A 19,710-nucleotide genomic window follows, 5' to 3' on the forward strand; every position below is an offset into this window, starting at 1 on the left:
CTCCTACGTACCGCCCTGCAGCCTCGCAGAGTGTCCCTGGATGGCAGTACATGACCACGTAGTACTCCAGCTTATGGCTGGACCACGGCTGTCCTTGAACATTCATGGTTTGGAGGTTTTGGCTTTTAGGACCTGGGTCTCCCACAACACGTCAAACCTGGAACACTTGAGCCAAGCTTTGTCCCTTCCTGCATTATTTGCTTCATGGTGCATAACCTGTCTCCCTTGAGTTCCCCTCCTACCTTCTTTTTTTTTTGCGGGCGGGGGGGGGGGGGGGGGGAGGGGGGGGCGGATACTGGGGATTGAACTCAGGGGCACTCAATCACTGAGCCACATCCCCAGCCCTATTTTGTATTTTATTTAGAATCAGGGTCTCACTGAGTTGCTTAGAACCTCACCATAGTTGAGGCTGGCTTTGAACTCACGACCCTCCTGTCACAGCCTCCCGAGCCGCTGGGATTATAGGCGTGCACTACTGTGCCTAGCCCATCTCCTACCTTCTCAGCCCCTAGGGTCCCGACCTTTTTTCCTCCCTTCTTTTCTTTCTCTTTTGTCCCATCTTGTCAGTGCTGCCGTAGATCTAGCCACATGTCCAGGAAGCAGTTCTCATTGGCATTCAAAGGCTCTAGATGGTTTTCATGAGCCTAGATGGCTTCAAGGATGTCTGGGTATTTGGGACAACCCTGAATGCTTCCAGAGGCCTCTGTCAGGAGCTAGTAGGACCCCACGCAAAGGCGAGACCCCTGTCCTGTGGAGGTCTCTGGACCTTGGGAGTCCACCCCGGATTTTCCTGCAGCCACTCCTTACCACTGTCCTTGCTGAAGTTGGGAAGGGTCACTCCCCGCAGGCTTGGCTCCTCTGCCCAGTGTTTGGCCCTCATCCCCAGCGTGGTTTCTGGTGTCCTATAGAGAGAATCAGCTTAGAGATCCAAGTTGATATTATTTTTAGAAATAGAGATCATCTGTTCAGAGAATGAAAGCAGATAAAGTCCTCATATTTTTCCAAAGTTCAAGTTGGAGTAAGGTAGTGTGGGTGCAAAACTCCTGAATTATTAGGGCCAGGAGTGTAGCTCAGTGCAGTATAGTGTGAGCTCAGCCTGTGAGGGGCCCTGGGTTCCATCCCGGCACCAAAAATAAATTAATTAATAAAAATCAAAAAACAAATTATTGCTGAAATGTTCTTTTTTGTTGCAAAGACTGACCTTGCTTTCCCAACAGTCCCTGGGGACGGAGGAGCCATCCTAACACATCCCTCTTTGTTTTGTCCTGTCTGTTCCCAGGCCTGAACCCTTGCCACTCTTTGTCATTGAGTTTTTAGAAGGGAGGGATCATCTTTCCATAATTTATGCTGAGCCTGCAGTCTGGTTAACAATGGGGGATTTTTTTTTTTTTTTTTTAACTTGAAAACTAAAATCCAGCAGCCTTTGGAGAATGTCACCTTGAAGCAGGCAGAGCTGGTTTTGTTCCTTCAGGTCTCCAAAAATCGCGGAGGCTCAAGGATCAGCCTGGCTTTATAAAGAAACAAAACTAAGCAAATCTGAAAATGACCACGTGGAGTCTCAAAAACAACAACAACAAAAGGCACTTTGGGGCTGAGGCTGGGGCTCAGTAGTGGCGCACTTGCCTGGCCTGCGTGAGGTACTGGGTTCTTGGCACCGCATATAAATAAATAAAATAAAGGTCTATCAACAACTAAAAAAAAAAAAAAATTTTTAAAGGCACTTTTTACAACATGAGCTAAAGACTCTTTCTCCTTGTTCCAGACCCTCAATCTGAAGGCCACTGTAGGCAAAATTCCTTCTTGCTCCAAGGAGGTCAGTCTTTGTTCTATCTGGGTCTTCTACTAATTAGATGAGGCCCATCCATGTTATGGAAGGTAATCTGCTTTACTCCAAGTTCACTGATTTAAATGTTAAAATCACTCTGCAACACACACACACAAAATCACAGAAACATCCAGAATAATATTTAACCAACTATCTGAGCAACATGACCCAACCATTGGACTCAGAAAATTATCAGTCACAGACCACAAGGAGTTTACACTTAGGAAGAAAACAATAGCAGAAACTATTAGACACAGCCGGAGATCACCCAGATACTGAGGCAAGAATGCTGTGTCGGTGTTACGGGACACCTAAACAAACTCTGTTTCACTTGCTCGCAGTTGACTTAAAGATCACTAATTTGAGCCGGGCATGGTGGTGTATACCTATGGTCCCAGTGACTCAGGAGGCTGAGACAGAAGAATCTCAAGTTTGAGACCAGCCTCAGCAACTTAGCAAGACCCTGTCTCAAAATAAAAAATGAAAATGGTCTGGGGATGAGGCTCAGTGGTCAAGCGCCCCTGGGTTCAATCCCTGGCAATCAATCAATCAATCAGTGGCTGGTTTTGGAGGTCACACAGCTGGGCAGTATATTATTAGTCCCCCACTGGCTTTGCTGCAGGTCACAGCTCGGTTGTGTGTTATCAGGATGCCGGTGGCCTAGGTCACTCTTCAGGGACCTGAAGATCACCTGGATCTATAGCTGACCGGTGGGAGACTGGGAGGGATGAGGAGGCTGGGCCTCTCTGCCTTCCTGTGGGGCCTGTCTCCTCTCTCGGCCTCCACCTTTGGGCCAGCTCTCAGCACTGCATGTAGACGTGTTGCTCATGTGAGAAATGTTTTGTCCAGCATTATAATACAGGGCTAGCTTGACCTGGACCAGTTTCCAGCTGCCATGAGCACAAACATCCGACTCAGAAAGATGGCACCCGAGTTCCTGGAAGAGATGGGTCCTATTCCCAGAAAAGATGGGCACTCCTCTCCTGTTGGCCTCTCTCCCTCACTATTCCCAGCCTGTGTCCATATCCCTCCACACCCTGGAGCCAAGAGGCTGATTTGGGAGCATAGCTCCTGTTCTCTGTTCTTTAGTCTCTGAAAAAAGCCCTTCTTTCTCCCCAGCACTCATCTCAGACATTGTTTTTTTCTGTGGGAAGAGCCTCTGGCCCTCCCTGGATTCCATAACACAAGTGGTTAATCTGGAAAATGAACCAGGAAGCACCAGCAAGAGAAGAAAGGAAAATCAAGATGGCGGAGGGATGTGTGGGGAGCAGGAGGTGGTTGTGGGAGGCTTGTCCCCTCTGGGGAGCCCTGGGGACTTGTGGGAAGCAGCTGCAGAGTCACCTCTAGTGAGCAGCTGGGAAGCTGACCATTCACTCCCTGGCCCTCCTTGCCTGTCCTGGAAGGGGGACTGGACTCCAGTGGAAGCCACATGGCCAAGCCAGGCAGGGACTGCACTTGGAAGCAGCCCAGTTAAGTGTGGGTTTTGTTTCCAAGAATGAGATTTGTCAGTGCTTCAACTAACTCGATTTGTGTGTGTGTGTGTGTGTGTGTGTGTGTGTGTGTGTGTGTGTGTGCTGGGGATTGAACCCAGGCCCTTGTGCATGCAAGGCAAAGCGTTCTACCAACTGAGCTATATCCCCAGCCCCAACTAACTAACTCGATTTTTAAACTGACAGCAAGAAGCCTAACATGTCTTTTAATAAAAATGAGAAATAATTCAAAATAAACTTCAATTCCTCATTATAATCAGTGTCATGGGCTGAATTGTGTGCCTCCCTAAATCCACATGTTAAGATCCTAACTCCTTGGACCTCAGAACGTGAGTGTTTGGAGATAGGTGTGTGTATTTAAGACAGGGTCTTGCTGTGTAGCCCAGTCTGGCCTCAAACTCCCGTTTCTCCCATCTCCGTTTCCTGAGTAGCTGTGATTACAGATGTGTGCCACTTCACCGGGTCTCGAGGGTGGGCCCCAACCCAGTATGAGTGGTGTCTTTGGAAGAAGAGATCAGGACACAGACACACAGATCAGGATGACCATGGGAGGACACAGGGAGAAGGCTCTTAAGAAACCAGTCTGAGCCAGGCGCTGTGGCGCATACCTGTAATCCCATGGTTTGGGAGGCGGAGACAGGAGAATTTCGAGCTCAAAGCCAGCCTCGGCAACTGCAAGACAACTCAGTGAAACCCTGTCTCTAAATAAACTACAAAAAATAGGGCTGGGGATGTGGTTCAGTGGTCAAGTTTCCCTGAGTTCAATTCCTGGTACAGGAGCGGGGGAGGGGGAGGGGGAGGGGGGAGGAGGAGGAAACCAATCCTGCCCATACCTTGATCCTGGACTTCCAACCCCCAGAACTGTGCAAAAATAAGTTTCTGTGTTTTAAGATGCCAGACTGGGGTATTTTGTGCAGCAACCGTAACAGAACAATTCAGTCAGTTAGGTGCAGAGAGAGAGAGGTGGGGGAAGCTGGTTATGCAGGGGTAAGGAAGAATCCAGGGATGGAGCCAGGCATGGGGGCACACATCTGTAATCCCAGAGGCTTAGGAGGCTGAGGCAGGAGGAATGCAAGTTCAAAGCCAGCCTCAGCAACAGCGAGGCGCTAATCAACTCAGTGAGACCCTGTCTTGAAATAAAATACAAAGTAGGGCTGGGGATGTGGCTCAGTGGTCGAGTGCCCCTGAATTAAATCCCTGGTACCCACCCCCCCAAAAAAAAAATCCAAGATGGGATAAGACACTACCAGAACATGTCGAGCCAATAGATTTCCAGGGCTGCGTGTGCTGTTCACTAGAAATCTTTGCGCCTTTGGGTTTGTTGAAACCGCCCCCCTTCAAAATGTGGAAGACAAAATGCTGGAAGAAGAAATCAGAACTGGGATCAGCCTGCAGCATCACTGCCTGCTGAGTCAGCTGGTAGTCTCTGGTCTCAGCTCAAAAGAGCTCTAGGTCCCGTCCATTCCAGCACCTCAGAGCCCTCTGGCACTGGGAATCTGTGGTTTTGGGACCACTAAGTCTTTACTAGGGAAAACAGATGCTGGGTTCCAGTCTCCCTCCCCTCTCCCCCTCCCCCACTCCCTCTCTCTTTCCCCCCCTCCCACCCCCCCCTCCCCCACCTCTCCCTCTCTCTTTTGTATTTTTGACATACTGGGGATGGACCCCAGGACCCTGTGCATGCTAGGCAATGCTGTCCCCGGCCCTTTTTGTCATTTTATTTTAAGACAGGCTCTCCCTAAGTTGCCCAGGCTGGCCCTGAACTCACAATCCTCCTTCCTCGGCCTTCCATGTCAGTGGGACTGCAGACACGCCAGGCTATGCTCCATTCCTTAATAAACTTCATAAAGAATGGGTAACCCATATAACTTCAGAAAAAGTGTAAAAACAGAAATAGAAAAAATGGGTTCCAGTGCCACCATGGAGATGACCACTGTCTGCATGACACATGCACACATGTGCACGCGCACACAGACGTTTTATTTTTACATAATTGAGATCATTGTATATAGCAGAGATCAACAAAACTTTTCTGCAAAGATTCAGTAAATATTTTAGGCTTTGTGGGCCAGACAGCCTCTATTGCAATTACTCAACTCGGCTGATATAGGCTGAAAGCAGCCACAGATGATATGTCAATGAATGGGTGTGCTGTGTTTTAAGCAACTTGATTCATAACACTGGGGGTGGAAGTGGTGACGAAATGGGAGGGTAGGCACTGGGGGATGACTTTGAAAATATTTTGTGGCCTGGGAATGTGGCTCAGTGGTACAGGGCTTGTCCAGCTGCTTGAGGCCCTTCATTCCATTCCCAGCAGCATTAAAAAAAAAAAAAAATCCTTTGTATAGACATCAGTTTTCCTCCAGGATACTTCAAAATTCATGACATGATTCATTATTCTGTTAGTCTAAATCAGATTGTCAAAGGACTAAATTTCTGCAAGTTTAGTTCCTGATCTAATTGAGTTTTATTAGTGATTCATGAATGTGGCAGCATCCCATCTATGAAAGAGAAGAGTGTTTTCCGTTGAGTTAAGCAGAAGAGGTGGGTTTCATAGGTAAAGAAAGGGCTGCAAAAAGCAGAAATAAGGAACAAAAAAAAAAAAAAAAAAAAAAGCCAGAGTGATCATTTCAAATCACTTTCTTTAGGGTGTTAAAGCAGAAGGGACTTCCTTATCTTGCTTAGGTTGACCACGTTCCTTCTGATTGGTTGCTGGGAAAAATCTCTGTCTTGCAGGGCACTGTGGTACACACCTGCAATCCCAGCAACTTGGGAGGCTGAGGCAGGAGGACCGCAAGTTCAAATCCAGCCTCAGCAATTTAGCAAGGCCTTAAGCAACTTAGCAAGACCCTGTCTCAAATTTAAAAAAAATAAAATAAAATAAAAAGGATTGGGGATGTGGCTTAGTGGTTAGGAGTCCCTGGGTTCAATCCCTTGTACAAACCGCCCCCCTTCCCTACACATTAGCTCTCTCTTTCTTCATACTGGCCTATTTTAAAGTTAAGTTTCCTTTAAAAAAAAAAACATTTATTTTTTTAGTTGTACACAATACCTTTATTTTATTTCTTTATCTTTATGTAGTGCTGAGGGTCGAACCCAGGACCTCACATGTGCTAGGCGAGTGCTCTACTGCTGAGCCACAACCCCAGCCCTCAGTTTCCTTATATAACACAAATAACACATTCTGTTTTGGTCTTGTCTGTTGGAGGCTAGTGCAGAAGCTCTGTCCAAACAATAGCCTCCCATAAATTGTATTTAACAAGATTAAATTTGGCCAGGTGCAGTGGCTATACCTGTAATCCCAGGTACTCAGGAGGCTACGACAGGAGGATGGCAAGTTCAAGGCTAGCTTGAGGAACTTAGCGAGAACATACCTAAAATAACAAATTTTTAAAGGTCTGGCAGAATGTTTACCTAGCATGCACAAGACCCCAGGTTCATCCTGGAAAAAAAAAATTACATTAGACTCCAGGTCCCCATGTGCTAGGATTGATAAATAAAAGAGCTCCACCACCCCCACCACCCCTACCCAGCCTGCCACCAAACCCTGAGCTTCAGGAAGAGCCTCTGGTCTTCCACTTCTCCTGATTCCTCTGAGGGTCCTCAGGCACTGACTACGTGCCCCACCTGCCAATCTGCACCATCCCCACAACCTGGGAAGACTCCCCTCTCTCCAGAGCTGGGGTACCCAGGGACACTCCAGTTGTTTGTCTCCGGGAATTTAGACTTTTATTGTCATATCAAGTCCCTGGGACATGCCCCTGTGTGTGTTCTCTTTCTCTTGAGACATGCAGGAAAATGCAACTCAGATAATTTCTTTCTTTCTTTTTTTTTTTTCTGGTTTGCTTTAGTATATTGAACATCTTTCTAAAATAGACTATGAGAAAGCCATTCTAATTCAATGGAAGAGATGCTGAAGGATTCAAGATTAACATCCATTACTAGCCATGTAAAACGGAGGGAAAGATCCGTGAATTGGGCTCGTAGGATTCTGCCTCCACGGGAGACGGAAGGGCCAAGCCCAAAGCCGTCCATGGGAAAGAGGAAGAAAGGCGGGCTCTCAGGGCAGGGGGTTCTGGCTAGAAGCTGTTCCTTGCTCACTGGGTCAATATCTTCTCCCAGCCCCCTCAGGCTGGTTCTCTAGGCTAAGATGGTGTTTGCTGTAGTCGAGAAAGAAAGTGGCGGGCTGAACCCAGGGGTCGTGCTGAAAAGCTTCCCGAGTCACACTTGGCTCAGGCTCCTCCAGGGAAGATGGACAGAGGGAAAGCTCGGTGCAGGGCTCTGGAAAGTTCGGAGGAGCTGGAGGTCCAGGTGGCAGGACACACCTGGATAGCCAGGAGAGAGAGTCTGCAATGCTCATACAGCACTCCAAACCCTATCTTGCATAAGCAGATGGAGTCTGACAAAGACTTGCCCTAACCTGTCTCCCATGTGGGACTGACCTAGCCCTATTAAGCCCTTGGTGGGCAGCGTGGGAAAGCGGGGGTCACGGTAGCCCAGTGTTGGACAGGACACCATGGGAGACAGACCCCATATGGTTTCTGGCTCATCTCCATCTCTCAAAGCTTTTGGACATGCACACAGCTGAAGGAGGTCTCCCTGGCGGAAAACTTTGGGCAGGGGTGGCAGGGTGGGGGTGGGGACTGCCTTGAGAAAGCAGCTGAGGAATGGAGGGATCGGGATTTTCCAGAGACTTCAGAGATGATGCCTGGTCTGATAGGAACCTGATTCAATGCTCCGACTTGGGGCTAATTTGCCGAATGAGGTAGTTCCATCCTGACCTCTCTGGGCAGGGTTGGTCAGGGAAGACAGAAAACAGGCCTTCCCAAGACCCACGGGAATGAAAAGTGGCCAAGAAAAGCCAGATTTGGGCTCCCAGAACGCAATGAGAAAAATAGAGAGAGGGCTGTAAAGGATTCTAGGTGCATACTGAGCTGAAGGCGCCTGCTATCCATGACTCTGATCCTGACATTGGCCTGGAGGCAGAGACAGCCCTTCCCTGATCTTCCAAAGCCCCGGGAGATAAAGGGACCAGGTGAAGGATGGGCTTTGGGGCATCCAAGGGCACAAGTATGTGACGGCCACCCCTATGGAACTCAGCAGGGACCACAAAGTTCCAGCCTCAGTTTGTTCTCAGAGCAACAAGCATGGCACAGGGTTTGGGGGGGCTTCAGTCTTGGAGACAAGGGCGGGGTTGCAGGTCTGTCTTCTTGGCCTGGGAATATTTGGGATTCCCCAGCTGGGCCATCCAGATCACCCTTCTGGAATTGCCAGCTCTCTCCTCTCTCCTCAGTGGACAGGAGAGTGGGTGGGAGGGCAGCTTCACCGAGCGGGAGCCACCACCCCCTCTCCATGGGACCCCCAGCCCCTCTCCTGGGCAGGACCCCCGGGGCCGCACAGGCGTGTCTAGATCTCCATGTCCACGGGGCGAATGTTGCCGTTTTGTGCTCTCTGACCCACAGCTCTCTGTCTTTGGCCGGGTCCACTTTTCGAAGCAGTTGGTCCACAGGCTCGACTGTGCTTTGGTTGAACATGTCTGTCTCAGGCCACAGCTGTGTGTACTGACACAGATGTTGCCTGATCATCTCCACCCTCTCCACCTCCAGCTGCTCCAGCTCCAAAGTGGTGGTCACCTTCTCTTCAAACCACTTGGACTGGGCCTGGTTGTAGAGGTCCACACAGCACATGAGGTCATCACCAGCCTGTGTGGACTTTCTCCGTGCCTTCTTGATGTCCTCCTCTGTCTTGTTGCTCAGCTTGATCTCCAGCTGCTGGGTCTTCACCTCCAGGTCTCTCTGCCGCTCTGTGAGGGCTTTCCGGGCCTTCTCCACCGACGCGTATCGGCTGGCCAGCCGCTTGCGGAGGTCAGCGATATGGTGGTCACACTTTTTCATGTCTTTCTTGAAGTTCTCACAAAAGTTCATTAGAGGCTTCTCTACCTCGCGTGAAGCTTGGCGGAGAACTTGAGATGAGCCTCTGCTTCATCTGCCAGATTCTTCTTCACCTGGGCCCAGGCTTCTCCCAAGGAGCCTTCCTCCTGTGCAGCCAAGGAGTTCTGAGAGAGCTTAGCCAAGTTCTTTGCATATTCTTCTTCAATCTTTATCCTCTCTCGGACGAATTCAGACATTTCTTTCTGCATTTGTTTGCCCTTCAGTTGCTTTTGGAGCAGCAGTTCAAACCCAGCCACCGTGCCATTGCCTTGGGGATCCTTCTTATCAGCCCAGAAGTAGTCACAGTAGCTCCATTCGGTTGGCTTTAGCAGTTGCTGTTCAGGCATGGTGTCTGAGTGAGGGAATGTCATGCAATTTATCATCTTCTCTGTGGGGTCAACTTTATTTTCAAGATTAAATATTTTTTTATTTTTTTTTTATTTTTTTATTTATTTTTTTTTTTAAATATTTATTTTTCAGTTCTCGGCGGACACAACATCTTTGTTGGTATGTGGTGCTGAGGATCAAACCCGGGTCGCACGCATACCAGGCGAGCGCGCTACCGCTTGAGCCACATCCCCAGCCCAAGATTAAATATTTTGTCTTCATTGCCTGAGGTTCTATCTTCCAAATGGTCTTGTCTGTGGGTGATACTTTCCATTGAACTTTTAAGTTGGTTTAGTGATTCCTTCCCTTCAATGATTTCTTCTTTGTTTCTTCTCAGGACCTCTAATATATCTTTACAGAAGTGATCTTTCATCTCCTGAAGAGATTCTGTTATTTTACTGCAAAACTCCTGTGCCTGCTCTCTTATATAATTCTTTAAGTCGTAGAACATTTTTACTAAATACATCCAGAACTCCTTCTCTGACATTTCTTCGATGGATTCTCTTATGGGAGTAACTTGGTTTGTTTGGAGCACTTTATTCCCTTGTTTTTTCATTTGGTTTGTGCGTCTTCCCATCTAGCCGTGTGGTTCTGAGGCAGGATAGTTTCTACTCTGTCGATTTGAAGTGTCCCAGAAGGTTTCCAGAAACTCACCGACCGAGGGCAATGGATGAACTCCGGGAGAGAGTCAGATAATTTCTAAAACAGGTTATCTTATCACTTTGTTTATACAACATTACATTACAATCATGTCAATGTTATATTATGAATAAGTCATCAATGATTCTTTAAAAAGCTAACTTTGATGACTGCCAAGTACTGCATTGTGTGGAGGGATCATATTTATTTAGCTGCCCTGTTATTCTTGGGCATTCAGGTTACTTCTAATTCTTCTGTAGCTAAATTGAGTAGCTGCTCCTCAGGCTCAGTGCATTGAGAAATGAGCTGTTATATCTTCTCTTCTCCAAGGGACCCAGCAACGGTGCTATGCAACAGGGTGCTGCCTGGGGGCCACACAGCACAGATATTGCAAAGTGGTTTGAGTATCAGCTGCTTCTGGGGATGAGGACATGGCTCTCTTGGGGAAAGACAAACCAGGCCACTGTGAAGCCCACCTGTCAGACAGAACATAGAAGTGTGACATTGTGGGCTGGGGATGTGGCTCAAGCGGTAGCGCGCTCGCCTGGCATGCGTGCGGCCCGGGTTCGATCCTCAGCACCACATACCAACAAAGATGTTGTGTCCGCCGAGAACTAAAAAATAAATGTTAAAAATTCTCTCTCTCTCTCTCTCCCTCTCTCTCTCTCCCCCCCCCCTCACTCTCTCTTTAAAAAAAAAAAAAGGAAGTGTGACATTGTAGCCAGGCTCAATCTGACTGTCTGTTTGTACTGCTACAAAATACCACAGACGGGCTAGCTTAAATAACAAAAACTTGTTTTGCCCAGTTCTGGAGGGCTCTCTTCTGGTGGCAGACAGCCGTCTTCTCACTGTATTCTCACGTGGCAGACAGAGGAAGCTCTGGTGTCCTTTCCTCTTCTCATAAGGGCTCTAATGCCTTCATGGGGCTCCACCCTCACTCAGTCCCAATTACCTCCCTACAGCCCCACCTCCTAATACTGCCACATCCCCGGTAGGACTTCAACCTGGAAGGACACAAGCCTCCAGTCCATGATCATCAGCCCGCCTGAGGCATCCCCATATAGTTGAAAGCCTGTCCTCATACTTCTATGTCCAGGGGGGAGGGGGTATGCTAGTGGGCAGACCCCGCAATACGGTCCAAGGCACCTTCTCGTGCAGCTTAAGGACTACTGTGGTGGAGACCAAATGTTCTCCCTTATTCCAGGGCATGGACTTGTCCAGGTGGAGACAGCGGTTCCCAGCCTCCTTTGCAGCCAGGCTGACCCAGGGACTGAGTTTTGGCAGTGGGATGCCCAGAGGAGTCATTTGTGGCTCCTGGGCACTTCCCTACTCCTCTGCCACCGTGGGAAAGGGGGATGACTGGGGCACTTGGAAGCGTGTGCTGAGGGTAGTGGTGAGATGGCACCCCTCCTCCACAGAAAATCTTCCTTAAGCTTCTCCAGAGACCCTCTCCATAATTGTTCTTAGACTATCAGCAAAAATTTCTGCAAAAGAGTTTTCAGGTGGAAGGTGTTTACAAAAGCAGACTTCAGTAGGTAAGGGGGACAAGGCCTCTAGCCTTGGACTGGAGCCTTCATTGAGGTGTTTACATTTCAAAAGAAAGTAGGTAGATCCTAGGGCAAGTGTGTGGTGCAAATTAGGTTCCTTGGAAACCAGCTGGCTGAAAAGGAAGGGGAACTCTCCCTTTCCCAGGCACTGGTTTTTCCAGGGGGTGTCCTTGGGTTACTTTTAAATCCAGGCCTGAGTTGATTGCCCAGAACAGTAGAAAAAACCTACTTTTATGTGGACTTTTGCAGATTGTGAGCCTCTGAGCTCCCTCTCCCCCTACACACTGAGAATAAAGTTCTAAATATTTTGCACTCAGCATTCAGAGGAATGAATTGATTTAGGCAAAAGCCTTCCTCTGGACCTGGCTGCAGCCAATAAACCTGCTAATTCCTCGAGGTCCAGCCTCTTCTGCCCTAAACAGTGAAGCCTCCCACACCTGGATCCCTGGATGACTTCCTGGAGCAGAGCCTGCCTACTTACACCGACAAAAGAAGAAACACAGGTGTTCTTTAAGTCCTCCCTATGTTATAGAGTCTTTCTGCCACTGCAATCTGTCCTTGGCCTTCACTAAATAAGACATAGGCCTGCAAATTGTTTTTATTTTATTTTTTTAAACCATTTATTCTTAAGGTTTTTAGGTGGACACAATATCTTTATTTTACATTTACGTGATGCTTAGGATCGAACCCAGTGCCTCCTGCATGCTAGGTGAGCGCTCTACTACTGAGCCACAATCCCACCCCTGTGAATTATTTTATTTTATTTAAGAGAGAGAGAGAGAGAGAGAGAGAGAGAGAGAGAGAGAGAGAGAATTTTTTAATATTTATTTTTTTAGTTTTCGGCGGACACAACATCTTTGTATGTGGTGCTGAGGATCGAACCCAGGCCGAACGCATGCCAGGCGAGCGCGCTACCGCTTGAGCCACATCCCCAGCCCCAGCGAATTATTTTATTACAATGAGATTTATTTAAAAAAAAAAAAAAAGAGTTCAGTGGGGGAAAAAGAAAAGTTACCAGTCAGGGTCCAACTGGGAAAAGAGAAATCACTCAGGGTATTTAACACAGAACAGAGGGAATTTAATGTAGGCAATTGGTCGTACAGGTAATGGAAGAGGCCGAGAAGCCAAACAGCAGACAAGCAGAGGATGCTGAAAGCATCATCGGGGAGGTGCAGTTCATGCTCAGGACATTGTCCAGGGAAGATTAAAAGAAAAAATGACCCAGTTTCCTTCTCCTCCCACCCCAATCTCCTTCCAGCATCTCTTATTGGCCAAAGTGGGCCAGAAGATGCAGAACCTGGAACATTCAGGCTTCAGGGATCAGCCTTCGGTCATCCAGAGAATGAGGTGTATGATTCTGAGGACAAAGAAGTGGGTTCACACACACACAAATATTTATTTGGTTTAGTACCAGGGATTGAACCTGGAGGTACTTAACCACTGAGCCACATCCCCAGCCCTATTTTGTATTTTATTTAGAGACAGGGCACTGAGTTGCTAGGTGTCTCGTCGTTGCTGAGGCTGGTTTTGAACTCATGATCCTCCTGCCTCAGCCTCCTGAGCCACTGGGATTACAGGTGTGTGCCACTGTGCCTGGCTGTATTTATTTTTAAATGACACAGTGATAGTACATACTTATGGGGTACTGCCGCAGTCTTGGCTGGGCACAAGATCACGAGCCACTCACACTTTGTAGATTCAAACAGCAATTCTTTATTCCTGATCTCACACCGGCCCTCTACAAACACGTTCTGGGGAAATCCAAGTTCTGCCACACAATTCACGTCCTAAATACTTTCTCAATTCCACGAGAACTCAACGGGAACTCAGGCAGCAGGAACGCCCTGTTCCCAGCAGCAATAACCTTAAACCTGGAACTTCCCTAAACCCAGATTGTCTTAAACCGAGATACTTCCTAAAACCTGCAGGATACACCTTAAACCTGGATCCACCCTGGTCCTTGAGCAGGGTCACCTTTCTCAAAGACACATGCAATGTCACAGCAAATTTCCATTTAACATGGGGTACGCTGGCAAGCAAATTTCGATGCGTCATTCCTACTTGGCAATGGCCCTCAGCAGGGTACGATGTAACATTTGAAGAATACAATGTGTAAATTAGGGCAACTGGTGTATATATCATATTGGACATTTTCCGGGCTACTAAATTTCTTTATTTAAAGGAATGTTACAAATTAAAGGACTTTAGTGGAAGTTTTGGTACAACTGATGGAAAAGGTAACCCTGACAAGCATGCACTGCCTTGGTGGCCAGGGCAGTCACTTGGTGGTCTAAGGCTTAGCTCTTCTTGTTACTGTCAAAGAGATATTCTGTCATGCCTGATTCCAGGCCCTTGTCTTCTGCAAGTTGGCTACATGGTCGCCCAGGTCTTGATGAACTTCATCTCCACATTCAGGTAACGAGTCTCAATGAAGTCACACGAGCAGGGGTCACTTCTGTCAGTGGCCAGTGTGTGGTCCCAGTAGTGATTGATTCACACTTTTCCCAAGTGTCAGGCACATTCCAGTGCATCCCCCTGATCTCCTGGTCTGGTTTCTTGACATCCTTGACATCTGGTTTCTGGACTCTGCCACCTCCTTGCATCTGCAGCCCCCTCAGTTTCTCTGCATGCCCCTTCCGCCATGAGACTGGTGAAGAGAACATGTGGCCAAGTGTTTCAAGGCCACACTCAAGGTAGCAAGATATGGACTCTCCAGAAACACGCCTTGGAGCTTTATTATTATTATTATTATTTATTAGCTTTATTGGGTTGGGAACATTCAAACTTCTATTACACTACAGGTTTTGGAGATGGAGGGTGGAGACCATGAGCTGAGGAATTCGAGTGGCTTCTACAAAGTGGAAAAGGCCAGGGTGTGCCGTCCCCTACCCCACCCCTTCAGAAGGAGCCCAGCCTTGATTTTTGGACTTCTGACCTTCAGAACTATAAGATCATGAATTTTCCTTGTGGTTACTATTTACTGCAGCAATAGGAAATAGATGTGCCTCTAATATCCTTTATAATTTTACTTGCTTATTAGGATAGTTTTTTATTTTTATTATCATTATTATTTTTTAATCTTTTCCCTGCTATAAAGCTTCTCAAAGGTAGGGATTTTTGTCTTTTTTCTCACTGAAAAAGCTGAGCACCCAATATGGCCCTGGCAAACAGTAGGTGCTCAGTGTGTATTAACATTCAGATGAGGGATGGGAATGTAGCCCAGTTGGTAGAGTGCTTGCCTCACGTGCACAAGGCCCTGAGTTCAATCCCCAGCAGCGTGTGTGTGTGTGTGTGTGTGTGTGTGTGTGTGTGTGTGCGCGCGCGCGCACACGGGTTTTAAAAGGCAACAAGCTTTCTGTCTGCGTCCATGTCCATGTTTGCAATGGTTACTAATTTGGCCTAAGTTGACCACCCCATGCTTTGTTTCCATCAAGGGGGTGAGTGGGCCAGTAATTTTGGAGACCCAGCCAAAATAGGGGCCAGGTTGCAGCAGATCCCCGGCCCTTCCATTTCCAAATCCCGAAATTTTCAAGTGTCAAGACAGGCTGAGTCATCATCTGTTGTTCCCTTAGGTCCTCTGTCACAATAGGCTGACCTTCTCAGAGATGGCAGTGTCAATGAGCAAGAGCAAGACACCCCATCCCCTCCAGGTGGTGGGGCAGCCATAACTAGTGGTTCTACTTTCCTTTCCTTTTGGACGGTACTGAATAAGCACCCACAGCCTGCGGGAGAAACGCGAAGCAGTAAGCAATACCTATCTTGCTCTTGCGCTTAGTGCGTAGACAGACTTGCACAAAGGTAAATGAAAATACAAGCCACTACACGCAGAGCAGGCCTGCGGGCTGGGGGGTTTAGGGTGGTTGAGGTGATGGTGCATAAGGATGCAGAGGGTCTTTGAGGGACCGGAGCACAGGGAAGGGGAACAAGGGGGCTGCGGTGATTGGGACAAGTGTGAGAGCCAAGACCCTCAGGAGCCTTTGACACGTCCAGGGAACCTTGCCTTACACGCACATACAAGGCCAGAGTACTCGGAAACCTCAAACGCCAGGCTCAGGAGCAGGCCAGCTTTGCGGCGTTTTAGAATTCCAGTCCCCAAATTGGCGTTTACTCCGCCCTCCACTTTTCAAATAAATCTCAGTTGTGCGCACGCGCCTTGCCAACGCGGAGCTAGGTCATTTACTTCCATGGGGGCAGACATTTTTGATTCTGGCAGAAAAGTTGAAACAGCTGGGGACATTATTAACCTGAAGGCACTACTCAGCAGGGTAGGGGAGCTAGAGCTCCTCCGAGAGCGGCAAAAGCAAGCGGCGGAGAGAGCAGTGATGCGTCGGTCGGCAGAACAGGCTCCAAAGCGTCGCCGCCGCCCTGCCCTCACCAGATATGGCGGCGGTGCGGGCGCTCTAGCCGGCGCCCCGCGGGCTGCCGGGGCGAGCTCTTCAGGGGGCGTGGCCGGGCCTCCGGCTGGGAGGGGCGGCGCGCTGGGCTCGACGGGAGCGGCCAAGGAGCACGGCCCGAGGGCGGGATTTCGCCCCTCCCGCGCGCTCCGCGGCGCGTCCCGCAGCCCTAGGCCGACTCGCCGCCGCGGCCGTCACAACCGCTCCGGGTTCTGCCCCGCGTGGGCGGCTGCCACCGCGCCTCGGGCCGGACGATGCCCAAGAAGCTGCTGCTGCTGCCCCCACTGTCCGCGTGCTCGGCCTTCCGCGCCCCGGGAGCCCGCCCGGCCGCTGCGCCGGCCATGAACGCCGCCCGCACCGGCTACCGCGTCTTCTCGGCCAACTCCACGGCCGCCTGCACCGAGCTGGCCAAGCGCATCACCGAGTAAGCGCGCGGCGGGCCGGCTGCCTGCCCCTCGGCGCCCGGCGGGACAGCCCGGCCCTGGAGAGCGCGCCGCCTCCCCACCCCCGGCGCCGGGGGCGTTGCTGAGCCCGGGGGCGCGGCGCGTCGGGGCGCGGCCCGCTCCGCGGCCGGAGCTGCCCCCCGGAGCTGATGGCCGCTGTCCCTGGGCTCCGAGCGAGACGGGGTGGGGGTGTGTCGGGCCACACACCGAGGGGGTGCGGAGGGCAGGGAGAAGGGGCAGCCCTGGGAGCGCGTTGGCCGGGGCTGGCCGGGGCAGAGAGAGGCCTAACCGTGCTCTCGGAGGCGGCTTGAGGTTGGAGCATTCAAGTCAAGCCTTCGCCCTTCTGAGCCTGTGGCCTCAAGTGGCTTTTGGGTCTGACAGCTCTGAATACCTTCCCTGGCTTCTTGCCACTTACCACCTCTGTGACCCGGAGCAAAAGACTTGGTTTTCCTGAACTTCATTTGTCAAGGGATGATTCTGTCTGTTGGACAGGGCTTTTGTGACCATGACGGTGATAATGAAGATCATCAGATACATAGCAGAGCAGGGGCTCCTAGTGGCCCTCTGATAATGACCTGTTTTCTAAGCCCAGACTTCTAATGGGAAGAACCTTACAGGAAGAACCCTTTCCAAACAAACTTGTTAGGAATATAAAGATAAAACGAATAGTTTGTCTTGGAATATTTAGTCATTTTCACATTTTTTAAACACCTTTATTTATTTACTTTTAGTGGTGCTGAGGATCCGAATCCAGAGCCTCTCATGTGCTAGGCAAGTGCTCTATGGCAGAGCCACAATCCCAGGCCCAGTCATTTTCACATTTTAAACAGTTTATGTTAGGTTTCCTGGGTGAATTCTCAGGGCTGGGGACAGTTGCATTCATAATGTTGTAAAATTCTACATGGAATTGTAGAGGAAAACAAAACTTGACACTTTTTTCAGCTGTTTTTCAGTTGGAGTTTTGAGATTGGAAGAGTTAAAAACCAGTTGTTTTGCAGTCTACTACCTTTTGTTTCTAAGCCCCTATTATTTGTCTTATTGAGGCCAACTGAAACACTAACTTTAAACCTGAAGGTTGTGTTTGTTTACATTGGGTCAGATTTACCACACATGACCTTGCCTGAGAAGCTAAGAGAGAAGGGCACATTTAAAGACAGTGTTTTTTGTTTGTTTTTAATGTTAGATTCTTCTCTGCCATGTTCTAGAAAGGTTTGAAGTCACTGTAAATAACAAATATTTGCAAATACTTATTTGCTCTATATATTGTTTCTAGTAACATTGTGTGTGTATATACTTTATAATATTTTTTTTGGTCTGGGTCAAACCCAGGGCCTTCCACATGCTAAGCAAGCTTTCTATCACTGGGTTACACCCCCATCCTCTCCAAAACATTTTATTTGAAGAAAGAGTTTTGCCACTAAACAGGGTTTGAAGATGACTGACCTTTGAGGTTATCATTTTATTTCCTGATTCTTTTCAGCTCTGAATTCAACCAAGGATCTTTGACCCCACTCCCCCACCCCTACCCCCACCCTGCCCGCCCTGGATTGAAGCCTGGTGTACTCTACCATGAACTATGGCCCCAGCTCTTTTTATTTTTTGAGACAGGATTTCACTAAGTTGCCAGGCTGGAAAATTTGTTGTCCTCCTGCCTCAGCCTCCCAAGTAGCTGGAATTGCAGGTGTGTGCCACTGTGCCCAGCCAAGGAATTTCAGATTTTTGGTTAATGCACTTTAATCAGCCAAAGAGTTGGGTGCCTTACATTCCCAGAATATATGTTAGAAATGTGTTGTACTTACTCCCCAGGTGCCCTGCATCCAGCTTCTACTAGAAGTCTTTTTACATGTATTCTACTATTATATTTTGGGGGGAGGGGGCTGGAGCATTTTTTTTTTAAAGAGAGAGGGAGAGAGAGAGAATTTTAATATTTATTTTTTAGTTTTCAGCGGACACAACATCTTTGTTGGTATGTGGTGCTGAGGATCGAACCTACCCTTGCCGCCAAGCGAGCGTGCTACCGCTTGAGCCACATCCCCAGCCCCTGGAGTATTTTTTTTTTTTAATTTTGGTAAACTATACATAAATTACCTTTTTAACAGTTTTTAATTATATAGTTCAGTGACACTAATTATTCACAATGTTTGAGCAATTATCACTACCATCCATTTCCAGAACTTTGTCATCCAAACACAGACTTTATTTATTTATTTATTTTTTAAAGAGCGAGACTTTTTTTTTAAATCCTGACACCTTTATATATATATATATATATATATATATATTTTTTTTTTTTTTTAGAGAGAGAGAGAATTTTTAATATTTATTTTTTAGTTATTGGTGGACACAACATCTTTGTTGGTATGTGGTGCTGAGGATCGAACCCAGGACGCACGCACGCCAGGCAAGTGCGCTACCGCTTGAGCCATATCCCCAGCCCCAGAATTTTTTTTTTTCAGTTTTCGGCGGACACAACATCTTTTTTTTTTTTTTTTTTTTTTTTAACAGAGAGAGAGAGAGAGAATTCTTTAATATTCATTTCTCAGTTTTCGGCGGACACAACATCTTTGTTTGTATGTGGTGCTGAGGATCGAACCCAGGCCGCACTTATGCCAGGCCAGCGCTCTACCGCTTGAGCCACATCCCCAGCCCAAATACAGACTCTTTATGTGCTCACGAAGTACTTACTCCCATTCTCCCCTCCCACAGACCCTGGTAACCTCTCTTTTTTTTTGTGGTGCCAGGGATTAGAACCCAGGATCTTAGTACATGCAAGGCAAGCACTCTACCAACTGAGCTATATCCCCAGCCCACCCCTGGTAACCTCTATTCTGCTTTCTGTCTGTGAATCTGCCTGTTCTAGGTACTGCCTGTTGAAAGGGATCATACAGTATCTATCCTTTTGTGTCCAGCTTATTTTCAAGTTTTATTTGTGCTTTCGCACCTATTAGAGCTTCATCCTAGAGGCTGGTGAGGTTCTGTTGTATGCATGAACCTGGCTGGAGTGGTTTTAAATAGATTCTACCCTTGTGACATATAACATATCCAGGCAAGATTAATA

At 48.2% G+C, this 19,710-nt stretch overlaps 1 protein-coding gene, 1 long non-coding RNA gene and 1 pseudogene across 2 annotated transcripts in view; 1 reads left to right on the forward strand and 2 right to left on the reverse strand.

Moving 5' to 3' along the window:
* Positions 1 to 354: 354 nt before the first annotated feature.
* LOC144375966 (uncharacterized) lies at positions 355 to 1,286 on the reverse strand. Its single transcript, XR_013435918.1, has 2 exons — positions 1,202 to 1,286; positions 355 to 902 (listed from the first exon to the last, which is right to left on the reverse strand). It is a non-coding gene; the product is annotated as an uncharacterized LOC144375966 (long non-coding RNA).
* Positions 1,287 to 8,364: 7,078 nt separating this feature from the next.
* Positions 8,365 to 9,625, reverse strand: LOC101974861 (growth arrest-specific protein 7 pseudogene; annotated as a pseudogene).
* A 6,667-nt stretch (positions 9,626 to 16,292) lies between these two features.
* The window catches only part of Prpsap1 (phosphoribosyl pyrophosphate synthetase associated protein 1), a 29,735-nt gene continuing 26,317 nt past the window's right edge, over positions 16,293 to 19,710 (forward strand). The window contains exon 1 of the mRNA XM_078041624.1: positions 16,293 to 16,633. Coding sequence (XP_077897750.1) covers positions 16,464 to 16,633 — 170 coding nt within the window. The 5' untranslated portion in view covers positions 16,293 to 16,463. The remainder of the gene's footprint in view (positions 16,634 to 19,710) is intronic.

This window comes from Ictidomys tridecemlineatus, chromosome 3 (genome assembly GCF_052094955.1).
Source record: "Ictidomys tridecemlineatus isolate mIctTri1 chromosome 3, mIctTri1.hap1, whole genome shotgun sequence".
In the NCBI taxonomy this organism is placed as follows: Eukaryota; Metazoa; Chordata; class Mammalia; order Rodentia; family Sciuridae; genus Ictidomys; species Ictidomys tridecemlineatus.